Source organism: Nicotiana tabacum, chromosome 17 (assembly GCF_000715075.1).
Source record: "Nicotiana tabacum cultivar K326 chromosome 17, ASM71507v2, whole genome shotgun sequence".
Lineage (NCBI taxonomy): Eukaryota > Viridiplantae > Streptophyta > Magnoliopsida > Solanales > Solanaceae > Nicotiana > Nicotiana tabacum.
Window position 1 is genome coordinate 77,589,293 of NC_134096.1, and position 27,056 is coordinate 77,616,348.

General features: G+C 38.6%; 2 protein-coding genes across 2 annotated transcripts; one reads left to right on the forward strand and one right to left on the reverse strand.

Moving 5' to 3' along the window:
* The first annotated feature begins 3,180 nt into the window (after positions 1 to 3,180).
* Positions 3,181 to 10,168, forward strand: LOC142171570 (phosphatidylinositol 3,4,5-trisphosphate 3-phosphatase and protein-tyrosine-phosphatase PTEN2A-like). The gene is made up of 13 exons (XM_075234518.1): positions 3,181 to 3,495; positions 4,342 to 4,768; positions 5,015 to 5,116; positions 5,205 to 5,261; positions 5,884 to 5,949; positions 7,484 to 7,660; positions 7,757 to 7,843; positions 7,928 to 7,992; positions 8,067 to 8,143; positions 8,399 to 8,445; positions 8,587 to 8,717; positions 9,003 to 9,072; positions 9,238 to 10,168. The coding sequence occupies exons 2-13, from the start codon at positions 4,343 to 4,345 to the stop codon at positions 9,739 to 9,741; spliced, it is 1,809 nt and encodes a 602-aa protein (XP_075090619.1). The 5' UTR covers positions 3,181 to 3,495; position 4,342; the 3' UTR covers positions 9,742 to 10,168.
* Positions 10,169 to 11,821: 1,653 nt separating this feature from the next.
* Positions 11,822 to 14,067, reverse strand: LOC107782164 (F-box protein At1g47056). The gene has a single exon (XM_016603008.2). The coding sequence runs from the start codon at positions 13,738 to 13,740 to the stop codon at positions 12,088 to 12,090; it is 1,653 nt and encodes a 550-aa protein (XP_016458494.2). The 5' UTR covers positions 13,741 to 14,067; the 3' UTR covers positions 11,822 to 12,087.
* Between the last annotated feature and the right edge of the window lie 12,989 nt (positions 14,068 to 27,056).

Consider the following 27,056-nt stretch of genomic DNA (forward strand, 5'->3'; position numbering starts at 1 on the left):
CGTTTTCATCCAAAAATTTTCAGAATCCGAGCACGTGGGCCCGGGGTAAATTTTAGAAATTTTACCATTTTGTATAAGGTAATTTATTTAATAGATAAATTTCGAATCATTTAGCATATATTAATTATTTTGTATAATATTTGGATAGTTTTGGATTTTTCGGCGTCGAATCGAGAATTCAACGCGACGTGGTAATCGGAAAGTGGACTTTGAGATAAGGTAAGTCTCTTGTCTAATCTTGTGAGGGAGAAATTACCCCATAAGGATTAAATTGAATAATTATTGCTAATTGCGGGGGCTACGTACGCATGAGGTGGCGAGAGTCCGTACGTAGCTACTATTAATGCTAAAGTCCGGGTAGTTTAGGACTCAAAGCATGAATTACTTGTGTAAATTACATTATTTGTTTAATTAATATTAATTGATATGTATATATGAATATATTGTGAATTGTTAGATAAAGATATTAAAGGATAGTGATTTTATGTTTAAATTAATTAATTGTCAAAAGAAATTGTTCTTCCTCCCGAATTTATCCTATAATAAATATACTCTTCTTCCGAAGGTACATAAGAAAATGTCCTCCTTTCTTGTGGAGCGGGCCGAATGCCTCGGCAGGATAGATGCATCTATGGATCGTGCCGCACGTCCCTCGGCAGTGTACACGACACTCTGGATCGGACCGTACGTCCTCAGCAGAAATCGTGCATAATAATAATAATTACACGATACCTTAATAGTTTATTTCAGCTTGCGAAGCTAATTGATAAATTAAAAATCTTTAAAATTTAATGAATTATTATTCCTGCTTGTTAAGGAATTATTGTTATTCATGTAAATGAGACTAATTGATAAATTAAAAATTTGTTGAAATTGAATTGCAGCTTGTAAAGCTATTTGATAAATTGGAAGTTTTATTGAAATCGCATGATTTAATTAATAAATTGGAAAATTGTTGCATTTGAAGGATTCTTATTATTTCTACTAATAAAAATTGTTAACTCTGTGAACCATGCTGATTTGAATAATTATAATTTATTCCAATTATTATTATTGACCCATAGTGAGTGTCAAAGTCGGCTATCTCGTCTCTACCACTTCGAGATTAGGCTTGATACTTAATGGGTATACGCTGTTTTCGTATTCATACTGCACTTGTTGCACATTTTATTATGCAGGTACATATATGTATAGCAGCCTTGTGGGCGCAGAGGTGTGGTTAATAATTGTGGGGACATAGGTGAGCTGCATTCTATATTACGATCCGGAGCTAACAGAGTCTCCTTCAGGGTTATTATATTTTTCCTGTCTAATTTGTATTCTAGACAGATCCTGTATTTTATTTTTAATTTCCTAGTAAATGCTCGTGCACTTGTGACACCGGGTTTTGGGAATGGTTGTGAATTGTTTAGAAATTTAGCTGCAAAAATATTTATCATTTACTCTATGAGTTTTATCTCTACAATTTTATTAAAAAAATTATTTCAAAAATACTAAAATGGATAATTAAGTTAATTGATTATGGTTAGCTTGTCTGACAGTGGTGTCCGACGCCATCATGGCCTTTTTAAAATTTTGGGTCGTGACATATTGAGTGCGGATTGGACGTGGATCAGTCAACGTTCAACTAGACAGACTAAGAATTTGACATCCATGGACTAACCTGGAATCAAAACTTCAAAGAACAAGCGTAAAATAGGGTGTGTTATGGAGATTCGTATCAAATCACCACTATTATCCATAGCTCCACGGTGAGCGTCAAACTGTTTACCCTAAAAAATGAGTAACAATTAAATTTGTACGCGGTTTAAAGGATACGTGATTTAATTTAATACTAATGATCTAAGAACAACAAGTAATTAAATTTTAAAAAAATGAACGATCAAACCAATCGTAATGTGATGATCAAGCCTGATCTCAAGTTGAACACTGAAATTCTGCCTTCGATCGGACTCTCGATATAAGCTCGGTTGCGATTAAAGAAGAGAATAACTGAAGAACACTTTGGATAACAGCTAGAAAACAAAAATGAACTTTTATTGCTTTGATTTGCGTGTCAACAACATGTCAAAATAAAAGAAACTCTCCCTTTATATAGTAGGGGAATTTCAGTCCTAATACAAGTCTAAATAAGGTGTAAATGCCGATCCGCAGTTGATATCGGACGTGATTCGCGCCGTAATATTTAGTTGAGGGCGAATATTACGGCTCCCTACTTGTCATGCCTAACTGTTCCTCCTTTCCACATGGTCTCGAAACTTTACTTGGTCTGGGTCCGTTATTTTGTTGTGCCCGATCTCACATACATCGTTCACTCCTTATTTTGTTGCGTCGAATCGTGCTTCCCTCTTGTTTCCTTATCGGGTAATCGGATAAAATTTTGCCCCCGATTTTACCCCTACACAAAATCAAAATACGTTATATACTACCCAATTTCAATTAGTATGAAGACATTAGGTTGATGATATGCTAAACTTCAATGATCAAATACTCTTACTTGCTACATACAGATAAATAATGTGAAATGAATAGAAGCCTAGAACGGGTAATACGTTATTTTGCTAGATCGATCTTTCATTTGCAATTCTGCCCAAATACGGGCTTCTTTTCCATGTTATATAGTCATTAGTCACATAAGAAAATTTCAATTGCTCAGTTAATTACTTAGAGCCAAAAAAATGCTACTCGTTCTACTTTTCATTTCCTCAAATTTGGAAAGCTTATTCAATTGCATGTCATGTGACCCATGGTTTCCGTTGTCCTACCCCTAAAGTATTTTAAGATAACAATAACAATTACCCTTTAAAAATATACTTTCTCGATGTCGACGTACAAATTATTTTGACTTGCACGGAAACTAAGATAAAAAACTACAATTTTATTTTTGCCGTTATATCCATAATATTTATTATTTATTTTAAATTATTTTTTTAAATTTAATAAAATATGTATATTAGTGGCATAAAAAGCGAAGATACCAGGTAAATTATGCACTTTATTTATTAATTTATCAGTGACATAAAAATTCAAACCGTGCCAAGTAAAAAGGAACGAAATGAATATAAAAAAATTATAATGTTAACTTATTAAATTTGTGACAAGAGTAACTTAAATGTGAAAAAAGTGAAAGATCACGAAAGAATTGTCGTATTACCAGGTGCTATTAAATTAGGAAACTGAGGGAATAGTAGTTAGGACGAGGCGATTAAGAAGATGGAAGAGGGAAAACTGTGAGCTCATTTATCAAAATATTTATTTTATTCAGCTTTGAATACAGTTACTACAAAGGATCCCGATCTGGATAAATCGACGACAACAACAGCACTAGACGCCGGCAGCCGGTCACCACCTCTGCACCGCCTTGAATGCACAAACCGATTCGGATTGCGTCTATCACATTTCTGGCATTCATTTGAAATACACAACCGCAGAAGAAACTTCAAAGCTTCTACGCGATTAGAGCTTGCACCAGCATCTGTTCGATTTCCAGTTTCCGTGAGTGTTCCGATTTCTCTGCTTCAATAATATTTGCTCACGTTTAAACTTGACAATCCGCATTGTCATTCTTCTGAATCACAACATTTCATAAGGTTCGGATCCATGCTTATTTTTATCACTCTGAACCAGCGAGGTGCCAATCGTATTTCTCTTTTTGTCCAGAATGTGGGCGCTCCATATGCCATTTTTAGGCATTTAAAGAAGCAATTGCATGGTTGAGGCATTTTAATTTTTCTGCCGGCACGTATATGTGAAAAGGAATCATTTTTTATTTTTCTGAACGATATGCAGCAGAGGCTACTGAAAATTCCAATTTTTGCTGCTCTTTGCATAAGCGCGTTTTGTTATCTATATCTGGTCGGGAATAACTATGTGGCAATTGTGATGATGTGTAGTGATAGCTGGGTGTATGTACACCATTAGTTATTTGAACAGGTTGAAAATTTTTGGGATACCATTTGATGCAAAAGCTAGCCTCAAACAATTTCTGGTATAATTGAACGCAAAGTGAATGGACAAAGAAAGTTAGGATATGGAAAGAAGAAGACATTTGATACTTTGTTCTGAATTTTCTTAATTGAATATGTATAAGGGTACATCCAAATGAGGAACAGAACAAATAATTATAAATTGAATTAAATAAATATAGCCTGTTGTAATTTGTTAACAGTTTGTTATATCCCCTCAGCACTAGTAAACTTTCTAGATCGAGGTTAGCATTGATTGATGACTAGAGATCATTGTTTTGTTTCAGACATGTCATATGATGACAATTACTTACCCTATTGCATTCTTTACTATGGTTCTTCACAATGCTGATTCTTTTTTTCTGTTTGGTTCCAGAATGGAATCTGAATCCACTAGTTCATCTCCACAACTCTCCAGTAAATGTTCTGATACTGAAGCTCCCAAGCCAGTTGCTTCCCAGAAAGATAATGCTGCTCAGCACACATCTAAGTCACCTACATCAGCCATATCATCTTGGGCGAAAACCTTAAACTTTCCACAGCCTGTAGCGCCCGGGCAGCAGGGGTCAGCAACTGGGGATACTGGGACATCTACATTCTCACGTTTTGCTAGTGGTCTTGGTTTGCCATTCACTTCGAAAGCTTCTGAGGCAAATGATAGTGCTGGAGGCAACTCACCAACCACACAATCAGGTGTGTTTGAATCAATCACTAAAGGGCTAATTGACACATCTCTGAATGCTGTGAAAGCTGTGCAAGTTAAGGCACGACATGCAGTATCTCAGAACAAGCGAAGATACCAGGTAGATCAGAATGTTGCTGCTTTGTTTGTCTTAAGTTTTTCTTATTCGCATAAGATATGAAGTCAACACCATTTAGTTAGCAACTCTAGACATTACCACTTAAGTTAATCTTATTTGTATAAGATACGAAGTCAATTGGTTAAATAAAACAGGAGGGTGGATTTGATTTGGATATGACTCTGAATATTTGCTGTATCTTTTCTTAGATATAGCTGATTATTGATGTAAAGTGATTAAATAAAACAGGAGGGTGGATTTGATTTGGATATGACTTACATAACAGAGAATATCATAGCTATGGGTTTTCCTGCAGGCGACATGAGCTCTGGTTTCTTTGGATATGTTGAGGTAAAGATCGCCCATAATTTAGGATATTTTCCACTTATTCAGTTATTCCAAAACTGCATTTTTCTAACATATAAGATGAATGATACAGGGGTTCTACCGAAATCACATGGAGGAAGTGATAAAATTTTTCGAGACTCATCATAAGGTAATTTCGAGTAAAACTTGATAGTTCTTTGTCCCCAATAACTCTATTGTAGTGCATCTTATAGTTTTAGAAGAACTGTGCTTCTCGAAATACCCATAGCTATGGTTTTGTAGAATAGTGAGTGCTCCATGGTTGCTGTAAAAGTGACTGCTCATCATGATGTTTCTTTCTAAGAAGAGAACTGTAGTAGCATTTGAGTGTTGCCATCAATGTATCCCAAAGACTAAAACAGCTGTTTGTTGTGATTGAAAATATAAAATAGGTATTCTTTATTCATTTTTTTTTTCTAGAGGAAAGAGTGAGATGGAAAGAGAAATGCTCTTTTTTTCGTCTTCTAGCTTTGACCAAGACATAGGGAGGCTTTCTGATTCAGTGGATAATATATCACCTTATACCTAGTGCATTTGTTGATAATACTCCTTTTATTTTGTTTTAGATCTGGTAATTTTCCTAAGTGAAAATTTGGGAATTGGACAGCAGATGTGCATGATAAGTTAACTCTCTGTCTATTTGAATGTAATGCAGCTATAGCCTTATAGGTGTTTAAATATATTACTGATGGCTTATTATATTCTTTTCATTTCTTATCTCTTACTGCAATTTCATCTCTCCTGGAATGCAGGGAAAGTACAAAGTTTATAATCTTTGTTCAGAGAGATTGTACGATGCTTCACTATTTGGGGGAAAGGTGCAAATTTCTTCCTTCTATAAATTAAATTTTTTATTCCATCATATTTGAGGTTTAGAGCGGATAACTAGATCTCTGTTAGTTCTTTTCTCGTAAAATCTTATGATATGTGCTCATTGCAAAATGCCATACGTACTTAGAATTATCCTTTTCAAGGCATACAGGAATGTCTTGCTGATTAAATCTGACGTATTTTTTGTTTTATTATCATGTACCTGTCTGGCAGCTTTCTTTAATTGGGTTTGTTTCAACTACTAGAATATTAACCTGGTCAACATTTCTCTGAATGTAGAAATCTATGCTTCTAAAGATGTATCCATCCTTCACACTGATTAGTAGAAAGCTTCTAGCAGGACACTTCCCCTGTTGCTGGTGATAGCAATGCTGTTTAGCTTCAATGGAACAACCAAAAAATTACAAAAGATATCGATATTACTGTTTTATTTTCTTTATTCTTATCTTATTTATCTCTCTGTTTTATGACTTTATCAATTATAAAGTTAGAGCCGAACTATTCTGCAGTGTCACTTAGCCAGCTTTCTTAATTTGTTGTAAAAAATATCACGTAAGACATCAAATTATAGCGTTAGTATCTGTGGATGATATTCATCTCGTCAAATTCACCAAGAATCCTCACCAATGATATTTAACATCTTGATGTTATGCTATTATTCGTAGATTTAGCGCGAGAAAAGGACATGTTACTTGAACATTCATTACTCAGTCAATCACAGGTTCAAGAAGTTACTTAAATTACGTGAATGCGAAAGATTAGTCTCAAACACCTGCCTTGAGAGCAGCCTGGAAAGAGTCCTGGCCATCATAACATTCATAAACGAGATTGGTACGAATTTTGGAGTAATGAAATATCAAGGTTTTTTGGGTACCTGGGCTCGCCTATTACGAAAAGCTCCTTCGCTTTTATGGGTCCAAATGCTCACTAGTAGCACTGGATGAATCCTAAAAAACAACTAGGAAACAAGAATCCCAAATAAACTCAACCTGACTAATAAGCTAAAAGACTGCTGCGATCCACCTTTAGAGAATTTGTTTGATCCAAACGTCCGGTTCATGCTTCTAAACCAGTTGGATGCTTGGGCTAGATCCAGTGCCCCACATATTCAATGTGTTTAGATTTGCAGGCAACTATGTTGAGTAGACTCTCCAAAATGCCACTGCTCCCATGTCGGATCCTCCCAATATACATTGCTTTTGGAGGATCCGGCACGCACCCAGTGACATTTTTGGAGAGTCCGTGTAACATAGGCAGACAACACATTCTAATCTGCATGTAGTTAAATCAGAAACCTAAAATAGATGGCTGATAGTGGAACCATTGCTGATATGATACCCTCACCTAAAACTTTATTTTGTACTAGTTCATTTTCGGGATTGCAGAGCCTCAAAGTGGAGAAATTTTTTTTCTGGAAGGATTTTGATGAGTACCTTTTCATTTTGAGATTTTCTTTGAAGAATTTGCGCAAGTGTAAAAGTCTTGAACATTTTGCAGTTGTATAATGTTGAATATGAACAGGTTGCATCTTTCCCATTTGATGATCACAACTGCCCGCCAATTCATCTTATTAAACTGTTTTGCCAAAGTGCATATTCGTGGTTGAAGGAGGACATTCTAAATGTGGTAGTTGTACACTGTAAAGCTGGAATGGCTAGGACAGGGCTTATGATTTGTAGCCTCCTTCTATTCTTGAAGGTGAGACCTTGTACATGGAAAATACTTGCATGCAGGCTGAAACTTTTGCTAGTTTCTCCCATTCACACTTATTGTTTTACCCTTTTTACTATTCAGTTTTTCCCAACAGCTGAGGAATGCATCAACTACTATAACCAAAAAAGATGTGTAGATGGGAAGGCCCTTATTCTTCCAAGTCAGATTGTTAGTCATCGCCTCCAATGAAACATATTGATTTACAGCCATTTATATTATTGATCTAGCTAATGACTTTTGTGCTTTTCCTAGAGGTATGTAAAATATTTTGAGCGCATCTTGACTCAATTCGGTGGTGAAACTCCGCCTGGACGTAGGTACTTTTCTTGTTAACTATAGTTAATTCTTTGTCTGATCTTCAAGAAGTAATTAAGCAGTTACCATGCTGCAGGTGCATGCTGAGAGGATTTCGATTCCACAAGTGTCCATCCTGGATAAGGCCCTCAATTACAATATCTAGTCACAGTGGTAGGTTTTCTGCACACAATATTGGCAAAATAACATCCATCTATAATCGCCTTATAATCAAGTGGCTACTTTGTGTTCTTCTACTTTAAAAGGCTGAGTTGTTCAATGCTACACCTTGTATTTGTCGAAATGCTTCGTGAATCAGATCCTATTTGAGCTAGCATGCTTTTATTGATGCTTTTACCAAGTAGGATGCATCTTATCCCATCACCTTGCTAAGAATCCAGCATGATCTTGATGTTGTACTTTCTGCAGGCATCCTGTTTTCAACAAAAAAGCATCCGAAGACTAAGGACCTTATGGTAAATTAGTTCAATCTCTGTGTATGACTCTTGCTTAATTGTAAACCGTGCTTAAATTAATTTAAAAAGATATTTTCAGTTTCAAAGTATTTGTCCCCTTGTGATATATCTTATTTATTTGTTGTATGTTGGTTATTGCAGCCTGAAGATTTTTGGATACGAACACAAAGAAAAGGAATTATGGTTTTTGCTCTACCAGGTGAACCTGGTCTAACTGAATTGGCAGGCGACTTCAAGATCTATTTTCATGATCGCCAAGGAGATTTCTACTGGTTTGCAATTGATCCTTTTTCTTTTCAGTATTTCTTATATCTGTGCATGCCATTCAAGGATCTATTTTTATTGTAATCTAAAAGTAGTGAGAACCGGACACTCACCAAAAAAATGGGGGGGGGGGGGGTTGTTAGAGGAACTTCTGTAGTAATCAATAATGAAATGTTCTGTTCTTCCTAGCACTACCCATGGCAACTCCTTGTGAGAAGAGGAACATGCAAGTGAAAATGTTAGCTGAATAGTTCTTTCGGACACATAAGAATTTCATCCTATTTCCATTGCAGCTGGTTAAACACGTCAATGATGGAAAACAGACTGATTTTAGGTGTCTCGGAATTGGATGGCTTTGATAAGGTAATTGATATGCTTGTCATCTGTAGTACTACTTTGTTATGATTAAGAGTCTGACTCAATATCCTTTCTGAAGATCCATTCTTTTCCTATGGAATAGCATTCTACCTTCATCTAGGCTCTAATTGGATTTGCATCTTCTTTCACTTTCTATATGTATCTTTTCAGAGGAAACTACCATCTCCTGGATTCCAAGTTGAGATTGTGATGGTAGATTATGATGGAAGTGTTCCAGAAAAGTCCAAGGCTGATGGTGCCGCCAAAGGAAAGGACCCAAGACAAGGAAACAGTTCTTCATCCAGTGAACGAATTAAAGGTAATTTGAACAAAAACACGGTATCGGGGGGCCAAAACCGTGGTGATGATGTATTTTCAGATAGTGACGGGGAGGAAGCTGCACCTTCCAGTACAAAAAGTCGGACAAGTGCTTCACAAACTGCTGCTGCGGGTGTTGATTCTGGCTCCCAAAAGGAGCAGATTGCCAATCTAACACATAATGCCGAACAACTTTCTCTTCGGAGCAGTGATCCTAAAAGTGGTGCAAGCGAGATCAAGGACGAGACAGTTGAGAGAGCTGCCATTCCAAATCTGGGCTCAAGTGATATTAAGGCCATTGCAGCAGATGCATCTGTGTTCAGTTTCGGAGACGATGACGATTATGAAAGTGAATAAGCAAGAAAATTCATCACAAGTGAAGAGAATGAATCAACAATAGAAAAGGAAAAAAGTCGACGCAAATATAATTTTTAACATTTTCCTTTCAGTTTCTCTCCCTTATTTCTTTTGAAGTTGGTGGAGCTTTTAGAATTTACAGATATTCTTAAGCTGATGCTTTCCACCATTTTCTTAGCTATTTTGATTTATTTCACGGTAGACGTTTGACCTGTCAGATTCTTATGCCTAATTTATCACAAAATCCAACTTATTGTTGGCAATTTCAAAGAAGTAGCTCTAAGTTATTAGAAAGATGGCTAGCTCTTTGACCTTTATGGAGCATGGGGCTTTAGATGTCAATATTTGATCCTTGTAAAATCCCCTGGGCAGTCCGAATCTTTGTTTTCTCATAAGAATAATATAGTTATTTTGTTCGAGTTGCAAAGTTCTTTACCTCCTTTGTCTTTCAGTCTTTTAGTTTTTCAATCACTTTTTAAGTTTTAAGTGAATCTCATAATAATTTGAATCTGCAGTAGTATCTTCAAGCTGTATATTGGTATCATGTCCTCCGTTTCTTTGCTCATTCAAGGATTTCTTTACCTCGAAATATCTTTATATTGGCTTAAGCTGTTGCGAATAATCTTCGGGGGCTATCTTATGAACAAACAAATCTTCAGTAATACCTGTATCAAGTTGAGAAGAGACGTGTTTCTGTGTATATTGTGAGCTAGAGAAAAGTTGCATATAATTTGAAAGGTTCAAATTAATTATTCAAGCTTCATCAGGGCCCTTATGTAGACAGAAAAAACCAAAACAGTTGGTTTACTATTCAAGTCAAAAACAAGGAAGTTTCTGTTTGCACATAAGTACAATATTCGAAGCTTCTTTAAAATCTGTTAAATATAGAGACAGTGAGAGCCATAAAAGAAAAAGAGGTAGGATGCTCTTAACCTACAGTGTCAACCCCCCCCAAATCCAAATACCGTAGATGCTTAATGTAATTGCCTCTCAACCTCTAGGCTTTATTTTGAAAGTCAGTCACAATATCTGCACAGGCAATAAGCATTTTTAGTCATTCTTCTGCTTGATTTTTTTTATTTCATTTTTTCTCTTTACTATATTTGTTACCCAAAGACGGAATTTTAGCATATTTACTAACTTGTTGATGTAGAGGAAAAGTTGCTGGCTCGTAATCGTATAGCATATAAAATTTGTAAAAGGAGCAGAATATAGTAATCCGTTTCCCTTAGAGACTACTTAAATTTGATAGGATTCAAATGCAATTTTTTTAAGCATGTCCGCCTCAAAGACGACCAAGACCCTCAACTGGTAGAGACGCATTTTTTAGACCGTTTCTTTTCATTCAAACTTGATCATCCATTAATAACTAAGTCAATCACATACTAAATGACAGAATATTTGTTGGCCTTCGTCAAAGTCAATACTCTTAATTTTGCTAGTTCATCCTTCTTTATAGTAGCAATTAACTTCAATTTGCAGATAGTTTAAACTTTAAACTACTTTGACTACTTATCCTCCAGCTGAAACAGCCTTTTCATTTTGAGTCCCAAAACTTCACTCTACCAAGTATTACCAAATACCAAGTATGTACTAGCTTCTACTACCAAAAATACCAAAGTAACTATGTTCACCAAGATTTAGACAAATGAATAAATCACCTAACTTTTTTTCTCCGTTAGAATTATGAACGTTGATTTCCCGCAGTCCTAGATAGCAATATTGTGTTTTAGCATAGGATTAAGCATTAGCAATCAACATGTCAACACAGAAAAAAAACAAAGCTTGGTTAAAATTGCACATGCTTCTTCCGCCGAGGAGTTACGTGGAGCACAGGTATAAGATACAACATCATCAACATCGAATAGGGAAAGATGGCATACAACTACTTAACCAACACATCTTCAGAGAGTCACAGATCATAAATAGACAATGCTACTTACGTAGCTGAAAAATCTTTATCCAGAAGCAACTAATGAAGCAATATCTTTATCAAATCCTCCTCAAATTTTCACCTTAACACAAAGTTTATATCTAGCACAGCAGACACTAAAAATAAGACCAGGACTTCCAATGCCTGTTGAGGGAGAATTTGCTTTGCAGGTTACTAGCTTTTATCATCCAACTTTGATCTAGTCATTATCATACACATTAAAGTTAAACAAAATCAAACTAAAGTTCATCAGAATGGGAAGTGAGATGTATATCTGCACATTGTATTGAACACTGCAAATACAAAATTAAAAGGAATGAATGAGAAAAGTTGAGAGTGGATCATTGTATGACCAATTACAGCTAACAATACGAACAGTATGATTTTTCTGTTTTAACTTTTGTTCACAATATTCATAAGCTCTCATTGGAATCACCATTACCATTTGACAACCTGCGGAGAGTGCACGCCACTAGGCCTCTTCCTCCAAAAAACCCAAACCATGACTTAGCTGCTGCTGATCGACCTACGTTGCTTGTCGACGGAATATCAGCGGCACCAATAACGGGCAGTGTATTCGCTATAGGTTGAAACTCTACTGCATCTTCTAGTGCTCCACCATCACTTGCACTACCATCCACAGGTTCAACATCAACTTCCCCGACATCAAGATTCACTGCTAGCGATCGCCTCCTAGCTCTCAACCAATCTGCAACATCACCTGTAACATGCTTGCACTTCTTAACCTTAATTTTCACCAAATTCGGACACCCCCAAGCGAAAGACTCAATCCCTTCATCCGTCACTTCACATCCCTTGATACACAGCTTCTTCAAGGCCATACATTTCGTGGCAATACAAGATACTTCAGGATCTCCAATAGTGTCACTGCCACAAAGTGCCAATCTTTCTAACTTTTGACAATTCGAAGCTATCGCCAACAAACTAGGCGACGTAGGATTCAGACCAATAAGCACCAATTCTTTGAGATTCAAACTATTCTCAGCAATTGCAACTAAACCCTCATCTCCTATTCTATTAGTCCTCCATCCATCAATGTGAAGCTTCCTCAATAACTTACATTTCCTAGCCACTGCTACAACACCAGCATCCGTGCATTCGGGCGTTTTTACCAAATGCAAAATCTCCAAATTTGGACAATTTGATATCGCGTTAAGCCCAGTATCACTCACTTGAAGCCTCTCCAAATGAATCTCAGCAACATGATTTTCCCTACTCCCAATTGTCTCAAAAAGCCTATCCCAATCACCTAAACAACGCAACAACTTCAAAGTCCTCAAATTCTTGGACCCAATAATCAAAGGCTCAAAGCACTGGCCATTATAAAGCTCTTTCAAACATATAGATTTAAGCGATGAAGCCGCAGCTCCAGGGCCAATTGGGTCAGCTGCAAACCCATCATTGATGCCACGTAGGCGCTTCACAGATAATTCCTCAAGGGTAGAACAGTGATCAAGCAAAGCATTCATACCTTTGGCTCCAAACATGCAAGACCCACATGAGAATTTCTTCAAACTCTTACAATTCTTTGCAAAAGCAGACATACCCACATCGGTAACATCACGGCAGCCACGCAGCTTTAGGCGCGTGAGGTTAACGCAACGGAGGGAGATAAGGGTCAAAGCTTCATCATTTATGCTCACGGATTTACGATCACATCGGAGGGCGAGTTTCGTAACAGAATCGAAACGAGAGAAGACGGTGGGGATATGAGGGAGGAACTCAGCTTTTGCGTTGAGGGAAAGGCGGTGACGGCTTTGACCCTCCACTAAAAGCCATCTCTGGCACACGAGGGAACATTTCTTCCGGTCGCCGGAGCTCAGGCACTGGAAAATTAAAGCTAAACATTCATCGGGAAGCTCATATGTGTAATCTGGGTTTTCGAAATCCGAGGGGATGATTGATTCATCTTCATCTGAATTCATGAGGGAGAAAAAACCAGATTCGGAGGTGGAACGGTGGTGGTTGGGAAGTGGGCTCGGGTGAAGGTTACGGTTACGGTTTTTCGGTCCACCACCACATTGGGTCGATGAATATTGGCCCATTTTGCTTGAATGAGAGAAGAGGGAAACTGAGAGATTTAGGATTCGAAATGGATTGCGCTGCAGGAATTGAAGATTGGAAAAAGGGAGATGTTTAATATAGGAAGAGTAATAAGAGAGAGGTTGACATTTGACTGGGTTAAAAGGGTGGAATATTGAAAGAGAGGAGGAGGAGGAAGAAGAAGAAGAAGAGGAGCTATAGAGGAAATGTGCGCGTCCTCGTCAATATCGTCAATGGCCGACTAATAATATTGGAATATCCAGTTGGTAGAAGAAATTATATGGACCAAAATACCCTTTTATACTTCTTCTTTGTCTACTCTTCTTTTTGCACGTATAATTTATTTTGGGGGAATAGTGTTTAAAGACGTAGCAGATCAGTGTTTGCTGTGTCAATTTCGAGTTGGAATAAGGCGTTACATGCTTTACTTGCATCTTATATGTGATTGTTAAATTAATTTATATATTTTTTATCATAAAAATATCGAGTTCAACTTGCATATATCTTGATTAATCTATCAGGTATTCCGATATAATTAAGTAGATATATCGAGTAAATCTATGAATCAAGCTTGGAGCATATGTTCTCGTACTCAATGTTATAGTTGTGATTCAATAAAGTTGCGATCTTCAGGTTATTATTCATATGCCTCAGCCTTTTTCAACCATATCCCTTGAGGACATAAAGTAGTTTTTTTTTTAGAATTTTGAAACTTGTGTAAACAATAATATTATTAGAAAGTGCTGAATTTTATTAGAACATTAAAAAATGTAAACAATGTCAAATAAAATGGAACAAATTGAATGCTTACACTATGATGCCAAATTCACAGACTACTGACATTCGCAATAATTCAGACTGTAGCAACATAATCACCAATCATACCCATTACCTACCTACTTTTATTATTTTTGTGGAATAGCTTAAAGTTAATTTTATTATGTTCTTTACCTTTTTGGTGTACAAACGTTGATCTAAAATTTAAATTTTATAAATTCAAATTCTAACGTTTTTATTATTGAACTCGTATATACTATTTGTTATAAGTTATTATATATACTATTTATTATAATTTTAATAAATTCTTATATATAATTTTATATTTTGCGATCAATTGAATCCGATATTATAATATTATAAGTTAGGATCTGCCCCTTGGGTGTATATGGAGGAATGAATGCCCACGAGACCAATTCCTAAGAAGAAAGAGAGAGTGGAGACTGGGGTGTGGACGGAAGATTCCGAGTTTGCGGCCCGTTCTTTCGCTAATTAGCCACGTAGAATACTACGAAGTTATTATATATGTAAGATTAGACAAGTTAGTGGTATTTGACTTGTTCCAGATGTATGGAACGCACAATTAACGACATGCACTATTCTTCTTCTCTTGTATTCGCCACTGTTTTAAAAGGCGTTTTCGGGACGAGGCGTACCAAAAACGCCCCGGAACGATGGTGTGGGGCGAAAATCTCAAGAGGCGTACGTCCCATAATTTAGGGCGTGTGCCCGGGCATTCGGGACGTACACCCGAGCGTTCGAGCCGCGTTTTTTTAGTAAGGAGTAAGCCTCAGAGACTTTTTCAAATTAAAAAAAAAATTATTCAATTAGTCATTCATATAATACCCAAATTCTCAAAAGTCAGTTTGGTAATTACTCAAAAGGTTTATAAAGGAACTCAAAAGTATTAAATTTAAAAGTAAAGACCTTTTTATTGATTTAAACCCTAATTCGTGGTTTTTCCAATTTGTTATTTTGTTCGCTAGTCTGCTAATATCTACCAAAAGCAACGAATATTTAATTTTTTTTTAAATACAAAGAGAACTACATTGTTCTTCATAGCAGCAAATTCAAAGTTCAAATTGCATGTTAATCATCTTTTTGGTTCCTCCATATAGAAAACTTTATTCTTTTAGACTCAAATTACTTGTGCTTGTAAGTAACGTATAATAGATTGTTTTGATTATTTTTTGTGTGGATGGAGCACACATATATATAGTTTTCTTTAATTTTTATGCAATTTTACCTGTTTATAAATATTTACTGTCATTATATTATTTTATAAAATATTAAAAATTAAATACCTATTGGGCTTACGCCCCGTGCCTCAGGGCTTACGCCCCGCTGAGGCTTATGTAAAATACCTCGCCTTACGCTCATGCCTTTTAAAACACTGGTACTCTTCACCATAATGGACGATGAGCTATCTACTAACTGCAATTATAATACTACATGCTTCTTCTCTGCTGGTCTCATCTACGGAGTCGGAGCTACAATTTTAAATTTATGGGTTCGATATTTTAATCGCCTTAAGTTACTGAGTTATAAATTAACAATTTGTATATATTTAATAAAACTTTTAAGACAAATACATGGTTCGAACCAAAACTACTGGATTCGGCCGAACACTTTCTCGGCACTAGCTCCGCCTCTGCTCATCTATGATTTTAATTTAATGAATTCAATATTTAAATTTCTAGCATTAAACCATTAAGTTTTAAATATATATATATATATATATATATATATATATATATATATATATATATATATATTTAATATAAAGTATAAAAAATGATGGGTTCATATGAATCAATACTAATGTTATCTATCTGCCGATGATCACCATATAGGTGGAAGAGTTTTAAAGAGAATGCTTGTATAGGGTAAAATTGACTTATATTAAATGATCGAATGATAGGACGACACGTGGAACTGGAGACAGATGAAAGAGAAATCAAGTGAGAACCAGGACCGGGAACAACAGTTGTAGTTGGCACTGGATAAACCCCGAGGGAAACATGATCAACGTGAGGGGGTTGAATGTTTGTCACCAGATGACATTTAATGAAGAATATTCTTCAGTATTAAATACATAATCCATTATAGAGAATTTTGGCATTCATAGCCTGTCGTTACATATTCATTAATGGTCCCCTTTATTGTCATTTAAGAGGGGCTTGATCCTAGGATCTTGTTTTCTAGGTATAACTATAAATAGTAGCTTCAACAGTCATTGTAAGGACACGAAATATCTGGCAAAACTTATGCTATACTCTATTCCCAAGCTAAAGAATACAACTTTACTTTCTGTTTTATATTGCTCTCATTTCTGTCCTCGGAACTATTGCTCCCGGAGCTTGGCCTACCATTTTCTTTGGTTTTAAGGCTAAGTCTTATTTTTAATCTATTTTATTTATCATTTTGGATCAAATCATTCGCTTGTTTATAAACCACGTAACAAATTCAACTGTGTCGTTTTATGGGTAAATAGTTTGGCGTCCACCGTGGGGCTTAGACAGTTGTGTAATTGAGTTGGTCCTTGCATCTATTACTAGTTCTTTGATTCTTTGTTCTTAGCAAAAATAAAAAAAATGACAGTTAACGATGTCAACACCGCACACAATGTTGGGGCGCACGAGAATTTGCCTCAACATGAAAATTCAATCAGTGACACCCGCAACGAGGGGGCGTGGTAACTCCGATCCATGGTGGGAAATATCCCCAAGATGTGCGGGAAATAACTCCCGATGATGCAGAGGACGAGAACGTTATGGAGACGGTAAAGATCTTGAGAGAGAAGCAAAAAGCCTCATGGGCCATCTCTCAAGGCAAGACCATGTCATGATGGAACTAAAGCACGCATTATCGGGTGCTTCTAACAATACACACAGAAGAGGCCCAACTTCTCCCAGCGTTCCTGCAAATCAAACAGCTCAAAGAGTTGATAATAACACCCCGAGGGGTGAGGTCTGTTTCAACGGAGCCGGGGGAACCGGTAGAATATCCGGTAACGACAACAGTAATGATCCCTTCAAGACCGAATTCATGAGATTCACAGGGGAGATCAATGAGTGGATGGATTAGAACGCGAAAGAATTTCACGCCTGAATGGATCAAATTTCGGACGGACCACCAGTTTTGAAGGGCCTAGATTCGAAGAAGTACACCCAGTTACCATTTAAACCGAGCACAACACCAAAATTAATTCTGAAATGGTTCAATATGCCGGACATATCAAAGTACGATGGCACTTCAGATCCTTAGAAGCACATCACAACTTATACAACGGCGGTGAAAGGGAACAACCTGGCTCAACACGAGATTGAGTCAGTTCTGCTGAAAAATTTCGGAGAAATCCTCACGAAAGAGGCCTTAACATAGTATTCGCTTTTATCCGTACATTCAATTGATTCTTTTAAAATGCTCGCAGATTCGTTCATAAAGGTCCATGCCGGGGCCAAAAAGGTTGAAGCCCGGAAGGCGAACATATTCAGGATTGCACAGGGTGAGTCCGAATTGCTGCGGAAATTCGTCATTAGATTTCAGAAAGAAAGGATATTGCTATCGGTCGTACCAGATGAATGGGCAGCTGCGGCATTCACTAAGGGTTTCAACCCGAGGAGCTCCGACGCCTCCCGAAAGTTGAAGGAAAGCCTGCTTGAATTTCAAGAGACCACATAGGCGGATATCCATAGCCTCTATGAATCGAAGATAAGGATAAAAGATGATCTGCTCGGGTTCCCGACATCAACCAAGGGACAGGATCGAGACAAGAACTGGGATAAGTTCAAGAATGATTTTGATGCAGAACGGCGATCTTCTAAAGGCCTATTCTTGCCTTAAGATAGAGCCGAAATATGCAGCAACAAATGGTTCCAGTCCTCGGATAGATTTATTCTCGATAAAAGAACTGACCGCGGCCGGAACAACAGGTTGCTTCAAGAAAAAGAGGTAAGGGGGCCGAGATTCCTCATATCCCAGGCTGTTAGATTATAATTTCAACATCAACATAGTGGAGCTTGTATCAGCAATGAGAAACATCAAGGAAGCGCGATTCCCGAAGCCAATCAGATTCGATCCCGGCCAGAGGGATCCCAACTTATGGTGTGAATATCATGGAATTCATGGCCATAGAACTGGTGATTGCCAGCATCTGCACGAGAAAGTGGCAACGCTATTGAAGAACAATCATCTTAGGGAGTTCTTGAGCGACCGAGCCAAAAATAATTACGGATACAATCGGGACAATGCAGAACCCTCGAAGATATGGGAAAACCCTCCTCGGCTGACGTTTAAGATAATTTTCGGAGGGAATGAAACCAATGGTGTAACTTTCTCGGAAACCAAAAAAATAAAGGTATCGATGACCCACAGTAAGAGACTTTTCTCGGAAACCAAGAAAACAAAGGTATCGGTGACCCAGAATAAGAGAATCTGAGAAGTCGCTGAAGACGATATCACCTTCACGGAAGAAGACGCCGATGGACTTCTTCCGCCGCACAATGATGCCCTGGTAATTTCTCTTAATGTTCTATATTTCAAGATTAAATGTGTTTTGGTTGACCGAGGAAGTTTGTACAACATCATTCAATTGAGAGTGCTGGAACAAGCCAAATTGACCGAAAATATCATTCCGGCAACAAAGCTCTACGTCGGGTTCAACTTAGCGAGTGTGACAACCCGAGGGGAGATCCTGCTACCCACGAATGCCGAAGGGGCCACGAAGACCACCTTATTTGAAGTGGTGGACGGAGATATGGGCTACAACATAAATCTCGGTAGAATATGGTTACATGAGATGAAGGCTGTACCATCAACATATCACCAACTGTTGAAGTTCCCGACCCCAGAGAGAATCAAGAAAATAAGAGGAGATGAACAGGAAGCGAGAGAAGTGAACGCAATATCAGTTTCCAGCAGTAAAGGGAAGGAACTCAACAAATAGCAATTACATGAATCGATGCCTACTCCTAAGCCGAGCGAAGATGTTAAAGGTGAGGAGTCGTCGGAATCCCACCAGGTACCGAGATACTTTCAGGTACTGGAAGAGACAGATGCAACTAAGTCCATGGCAGAAGAACTCGAATAAGTGGCTTTGTTCGAGGAATTCCTGGAGAGAAATTTCACTTGGGAACAAGACTCAATCCCTAGCTCAGGTCAGGATTTATTAATTTCATTAAAACTAACATTGATTATTTTTCATGGTCGCACGTAGATATGACAGATATCCCACTAGAGTTAGCCTTGCACAAGCTAAGCCTGGACCCAAGCGCCCCACCGGTAAGGCAAAAGAATCGACCGATAGCCGAGGTCAGAAATATGTTTGTTAAGGAAGAGGCAACTCGATTACTTGACATCGGTTCAATCCGTGAGGTAAAGTAGCCCGACTGGCTAGCTAATGTAGTTGTGGTTCCAAAAAGGAATAATAACCTTTGAATATGCGTAGATTACAAAGACTTGAATAAGGCATGCCCAAAAGACTCGTTTCTGTTGCCAAACATTGATCAAATGATTGATGCAACGGTCGGGCATGAGTTAATGAGTTTTAGTGATGCCTATTCCAGGTACAATCAAATTAATATGAACCCGGAGAATCAATAAAAAACTTCGTTCATAATGAATTTTGGCACATATTGCTATTATGTGATGCCATTCGGGATTAAAAATGCTGGAGCCACTTATCAAAGGCTCGTGAATAAGATGTTTGAGAAAAAAATAAGTAAAACAATGGAAGTATACCTAGATGACATGTTGGTCAAGTCTTTGAATGTAGGCGACCATTTAAAACACCTACAGGAAACCTTCAATATCCTGAGGAAGCACAACATGAAACTCAACCCCAAAAAATGCGCGTTCGGGGTTAGCTCCGATAAGTTCTTGGGTTTCTTAGCTTCACATAGGAGGATCAAGGTAAATCCCGATAAGATAAAGTCCATCAAGGACATCCCAGACCAGCTGACAAGCGTGAAAGAAGTCCAAAGTCTAACCGAAAGATTGGCCGCTCTAAGCAGGTTCATCTCTCGATCCTCGAAAATTGTCATCACTTCTTCTCACTTCTAAAGAAGAAGAACAATTTCGAATGGACTCCAGAATGCTAACAAGCCTTAAAAGACCTGAAACGTTATCTATCAAGCCCTCCGCTACTATCAAAACCGGGGGAAGGTGAAACACTACTAATATACTTAGCGGTCTCGGAGGTAGCGATAAGTGTCGTTCTAGTACGGGAGGACAAAGGTAAACAATCTCCTGTCTATTATGTTAGCAAAAAGTTTGTTAGGACAGGAAACTCGTTATCCGTACCTCAAAAAACTATCCTTAGCTCTCGTAGTCGCCTCTCTAAAGCTTAGGCCTTATTTTCAGTTCTACTCGATAGCCGTTGTGACAACCTTTTCCCTACGACATGCCCTCCATAAACCTGAGTTGTCAGGTTGGTTAGCCAAATAAGCAGTTAAAATTAGCGAATTTGATATTGAATATAAGCCTAGAACTACGATCAAATCACATGTTTTGGCCAAATTTGTGGTCGATTTTAGTCCCTGTTACTGCCTTTGGCTGCAAAAGAAGCGGTGATGGTGTCGGAAATGACATCAGACTTTGGACCTTATTCATGGACGGAGCTTCCAATGTGAAAGTGTCCGGGCTCAAGGTGGTCCTAATCATGCCTTCAGAGGAAACCCTGAGGCAGGACATAAAAAAATTTCCGTTGACTAACAATGAAGTCGGGTATCAGGCTTTGATTACACAACTTGAACTAGCCTGGGGACTTGGCTCTGACCTCATTGAAATCAAATGTGATTCCCAACTGCTACTAAACCAAGTATATGGAATTTTTGACACAAAGGAGGAACACATACGATAGTATGTGATTAAAATTCAAACTTTGCTTACACAATTCAAGGAGTGGTCGATCACACACATCCCGAGAGAAAAAAACATATTGGCCAATTTGGGATTATCCATGGAGATAAAATGATCTGAGTCTGGTACTGTCGTTCAACTTATGCATTCGATACTGGATGTGGACGGCTATTGTGAAGTAAATAAAACCAACCTAGTCTGGGACTAGAGGAATGAATTCATCGATTACCTCCAGCATGGCAACTACCCGAAGACCCGAAGGCATCGCGGGCACTACGCACCAAAGCGGCTCGCTACAGCTTCCTGGGTGGATAGTTATATAGAAGATCATTCCAAGGCCCATTGCCCCGATGTTTAGGAGCCTCAGATGAAGGAATTTAAGGGAACCATTATGGTGCAGATTCGTTGATGCTAAAGCTGATTAGGGTAGGATACTACTGGCCTAGATGAAGCAAGTCACAAAGGTGTTCGTTCAGAAATGCGACAATTATCAACGCCACGCACAATTGGTACACCAGCCCGCAAAGTTCTTGCATTCAGTTTTGTCCCATGGATATTCATGAAATGGGGGATGGATATAGTTGGACCATTACCTCCGAGTCCTGTAATGGTAAGATTCCTTTTAATTTTAACTGATTACTTCACTAAATGGGTTGAAGCAGGCCCTTACCAAAAGATCGGTGAGCGCGAAGTGGTCTACTTCCTATGGGAAAATATAATTTGCCAGTTCGGAATACCGAAGGAATGTGCCTGTGAAAAGGACCACAATTTATAGGCTCCAAAGTCACAAAATTTCTTGAAGACCTAAAAATTAAAAGGATTACCTCATCACCGTATCATCTGAGGCTAATGGACAGTCGAAATCAACCAATAAGGTGATTATTCAAAACCTCAAAAGAGGTTAGAAGTAGCTAAAGGCAAATGGTTGGAAGAGTTACGGGGTGTACCAGACGATGGCAAAATCGAGTACGGTAGAGACATCTTTCTCTCTCGTATACGACTCATAAGCTCTGATCCCGGTGGAAGTAGGAGAACCCACCTTATGGTTCTTTCGAGCAGACGAAGAAGCAAATAATGAGGCATTGCTGGTAAAGTTAGAACTGCTCGATGAACGCAGGGACTTGGCACACGTGAGTATGGTGACTTAGAAACAAAGGATGGATAAATACTATAATCGGAGGAGCAATCTCCACTTCTTTAAAGTAAGAGACTTCCTTTTGAGGAAAGTGACTCAGAACACTCTGGAAATCAATGCTGGAAAGCTGGGTCCGACGTGGGAAGGTCCCTGCCAGGTTTCAGCTATCACCGAAAAGGGATCATACGAGCTGGAGAAACAAGATAGAGTCAAAGTGCCAAGCAACTGGAACGTGACTCACCTCAAAAGGTATTACTGCTGATGGATCCTACTTATACTGAAAGTTTGTGTTGTATTTTTTTTCTTTCTACCAGTTTTTGTCCCAATCGGGTTTTTCTGGCAAGGTTTTTAACGAGGCAGCAACCAAAACCATACATAGAATATCAATAACCCCCGATTTGGCCTTGGTGATCTCATCATCAATAACGCCTTCTTTGGCCTCCTCCAAGGTGTTCATACTCATATGGTACATAGAATATGACTTTTCAAAGATGAGGAAATCCCCTTGGTGCTAGAGCATTTCCTTAAGCCTATCAAACTCAGCCAAAAGGCCATCCCGCTCTGATCTCGTGGCACCAAGGCTAAGATCAATATCATGGATTATAGATATGTAAACCCTATTTTGATCCATGATCTTCTTATACCTTTCTTCCATCCGAGCTTGCTTCTCTTTGGCAACAATATTCTCTTCGACTTTGGAGTTCAAGGCTGCCTCCAAATCATTTGCTCGTTCAATGGAGGCAGACTCGCGCTCGGAAACAGCAAGAGCAGCATCTTGAAACTCAGTCCACTAGCCTTAGCATCTTGAAGTTGTATATGTAGCTGAGTGGGTTCTTGACTATAAGCCATCGCTTCCTGCTCACTTTGCTGCAACCGAGCCTCAAGCTCGACAGCTTCAGTAGCCTTTGCCTCTAGCACCGGTAGGCACACAACGAGTTTATTCCTCTCGTCCAACAACTGATATTGCTCGAACATAAGTCCTTCTTTATCAAGGATCAATCTCTGAAGGCCTTCGGAAGCAAGGAAGTTGGTCTGTAAAACATATACTGGAGTCAGAAAACCCATTATAACGGGTAAACAAAAAATAAACAGTAAGTGAACAAGTACGGTACCGCTGCCGCATTGTGCATGGCGTTGTTCAACATACACTCCTCGTAGAGGGAATGTATAATCCTCTTATCTTTCTCTGAAGCCATCAACTTCAGGTAATTGGCAAGCTCCACCGGCCTGGACAGCAAATGACACTCTTTCGAAACCGAGAGAGTGATGCTCTTCCTTCCCCAGGGATCAGGAGAAAGGGTGAATAATTATGCCCCAAATTCCCGTGATCGGGAGACTGGGGAGGAGAAACATCTTCTTATCGGACATCGGTGGCTGGAGGCGGAGATGTAAGAGTTGTTGGTTATGTAGGCACAACTAGTGTGGAGGGGGATGAAGCTGATGGTGTTGTAGGTTGAGAGAAAGCTGCAACATAGGCAGTGTTGATTATTGGTTGCTCATCAACCAAAGACAAAAGAGGCCAGGTTTTCGAACTCACATGACCGAGTGCAACAATTGGGACCGGAAAGTGAGAATCGACATTCTCTACCATCTTCATTTCTCCCCAAAGCGCTCGGACCTCGCCTTCGGTTGGGGCTCTAAGCTCTCCAGATTGAGCATTCTGTTGAGCTGATGAAAATTGTTGTCTCCGTTGAAGGAGAGCCTCTTCATCATTAGCTTTCCCGTCGTCATCAATGACCACAGTGGTTGTGGCCGGCACGGGCTGGTGCTCACCGTACGAGGATCAACATCAACATCAACCTCTTTGTCTTTGCTTCTCTTCGGGCCTCCACCAAAGAGAAGACCGGAGTTTTTAGAGGACTTAGTAAAAGAAGCTATGACAATAAAGAATTTATGGGTTAAGAGAAAAAGAAAGAGATGAAAGGAGAAGAAGGTTAAGAGCAAAGAAGATAATGAACTTATGAGGGCTTTGGATAGTGAAAGAGGTATAATGATGAGTATAAGTAAATATATAGATGGCAGAAATCACGGCCACGATTACCTCAAGATCCAAAAAAAATATTGCTAAATCGTGGGACAACATGTGTTCTGGTATTAAATGCGAACAGACGTGCGTCCTATCAAGCGTCAAAGACTGTTCAGAAGGCTTCCGAAAGATTTTCCGCGAAGAAAGGAATCTTCACCAGCTTTTCGATGACAGAAATATATGTCACTGGAAAGCAGAGGGACTATCTGTGTAGGGTAAAATTGGCTTATATTAAATGATCGAATGATAGGACGATACATGGAACTGGAGACAGATGAAAGATAAATCAAGTGAGAATCAGGACCGGGAACAACAACTATAGTTGGCACTGATAAGTGGGATTTTTGACTATTTATTAGTGCCTTTTGACTTTCGTTTTAGTCCAAAAGTGTCTAATTGTATTCCTGAAAACTGATGAAATGTGCTTACTTGCAGGAGTATTGGAAAATGGGCCACTACGATGAAATCCAACTCAAGGAGAAGTGATCTGAACAAGGACAAAAATCAGGCACAAAATCTCAAGTGTGGCCATAGAATGTGAAGGAAAATCAACAGAGCCCCAGTGCAAAGTGTGGAACGCATAATTATTGTGCGGCCGCAGAAGCTACGTAAGAGCCAAAGTTAATAGAGTTTCATTTCAAGCTCAAGAATAAATGTGGACAGCACAATAATTGTGCGACCGTAGAACCAGCTATGTGACCGCACTCAGGAAATGTGCGGTCCGCAGAAGAGCCTAGTGCGGCCGTACCTAAAATTATGCGGACCACATAACATGAGAGATACAGCCGCAATCCAGAATTGTACGGCCGCAGAGTCAACTCCTGTCAAGATCTGAAGAGAAGTGCGGACCACACATATAATTGTGCGGCTGCAGAACCTCCGAAAGGGCAATTTTGTCTGAAAATTTCAGCTTTGTATAAATAGACTACTTTCACAAAATTAGGTCAAGTTTTGAAAATTGAAAGTCCTGTAGCCGTTTTTCCTTACCTCTTTAGGCAACTTTAGCTTACTTTGGTGATTTAACATTGGATTTTTATCTTTTAGTCTTGAAATATGCGTTTTATCATCTTTTCTTCTTTATTTTCTTCTATACCCATTATGAGTAGCTAGATTTTTAACTAGGGTTGTGACTCAACCCTAGTGTGTAAACCTAATGGGTGTTTGAATTATGGATTGTTTATGGTTGGGAGTTTATTATTTAGCCTTTTTCTTGCTTTTAATTGTAGAATTAATGATTGCAAATATTAGTTCATGCCTATTTGACTTGGTCTCTTCTTGAGAAAGAGAGACTTAGTCTAGAAAATCTTGGCTAACAAGAATTTGGGATAAAATCAAGAGATTGATACTCTCAATTAAAGGGTTGAACCTAGAGATAGTAAAACCCGACTTGAGCATTTTATCAACTGTTTTATTCAATACCCATTTGGACTTGAGAAAGCTTATTTGGGCAAAATCACTCTCTTACCGTGAGGTACTGAGTGGGTACTTGAGTGTTGATAGCTATAATACACCCCGACCAACAAAATAAGTTTTAATGTTTACAACCTGTTAGGAAAACACCTAGGTGAAGGTCATAGCCCTAGACCTTTTACACTATTTGAAAGCAACAACAAAAATAATTTCTTAGTTTTAATTATTTATCTTGCAATCTTAGTTTAAACTAGACCTAGAATCAATCAAATCTTGAGGAAGTTTAATTTAAGATAGTTCAAGCGCATTCACCACAATATATACTTCTAAATCACATTCATATAGCTCCCTGTGGGATTCGACCCCGACTCTCTGTAGGGTATTACTATTGGATCGACCATTTCATAACCTCAAATAGAGGTGTGACTTGGACGCGATCAATTTTTGGCACCGTTGCCAGGGAGCTAAAAACAGATTTAGCTATATATTTGATTTTGTGTGTGAATTGTCTTCTTTTCCTTCTATGCTACCAATCTTTTTTGTGAAACAATTATAGGTGAAATAATGGCTCTCAACAAAAATGATCCTCTCGGAAACATGCCTTTGGGGGATGTGGACGTTGAAGATGACCAAGTTGAAGAGGTTCCTCTTGAACCTCAATCAAATAGACGAGGCCGACCGCCTCAAGACAACATTCTCGTTCCACCCCCAAATCCACCAATAGCGGCTCCACACCGGGTGTTTCCGAATGAAGGGTATGCAAGTGCCATAGTCCCGCCCCGCATTAGGGTGGGCAACTTTCAAATCACAAATGTTATGCTCACATTGCTAGAGCAATGAGGATTTTTTATCGGGGCTCCGAATCAAAATGCGTACAAACACTTGAAAGGGTTTGTGGACACTTGCCGGGGGAGTAAACAGACAAACATCTCTGAGGATGCTTTAAGGTTGAGGCTATTTCCTTTCTCTCTACGGGGGAAAGACTTGGATTGGTTAGAAAGGTTGCCAAACCATTCCATCCATACATGGGATGAATTGGCGGAGAAATTTATTTCCAAGTTCTTTTGTCCTGGGCATATGGCTACTCTTAGAGACGAGATTCTAGCATT

Bases quoted from the DNA above. Each gene is read 5' to 3' on its own strand.
- LOC142171570 (XM_075234518.1), top strand. From the start codon at position 4,343: ATGGAATCTGAATCCACTAGTTCATCTCCACAACTCTCCAGTAAATGT. The intron at 5,117-5,204 runs GTAAAGATCGCC...TGAATGATACAG, and splicing joins GTTTCTTTGGATATGTTGAG to GGGTTCTACCGAAATCACAT. The intron at 8,446-8,586 runs GTAAATTAGTTC...TGGTTATTGCAG, and splicing joins CGAAGACTAAGGACCTTATG to CCTGAAGATTTTTGGATACG.
- LOC107782164 (XM_016603008.2), bottom strand. From the start codon at position 13,740: ATGGGCCAATATTCATCGACCCAATGTGGTGGTGGACCGAAAAACCGT.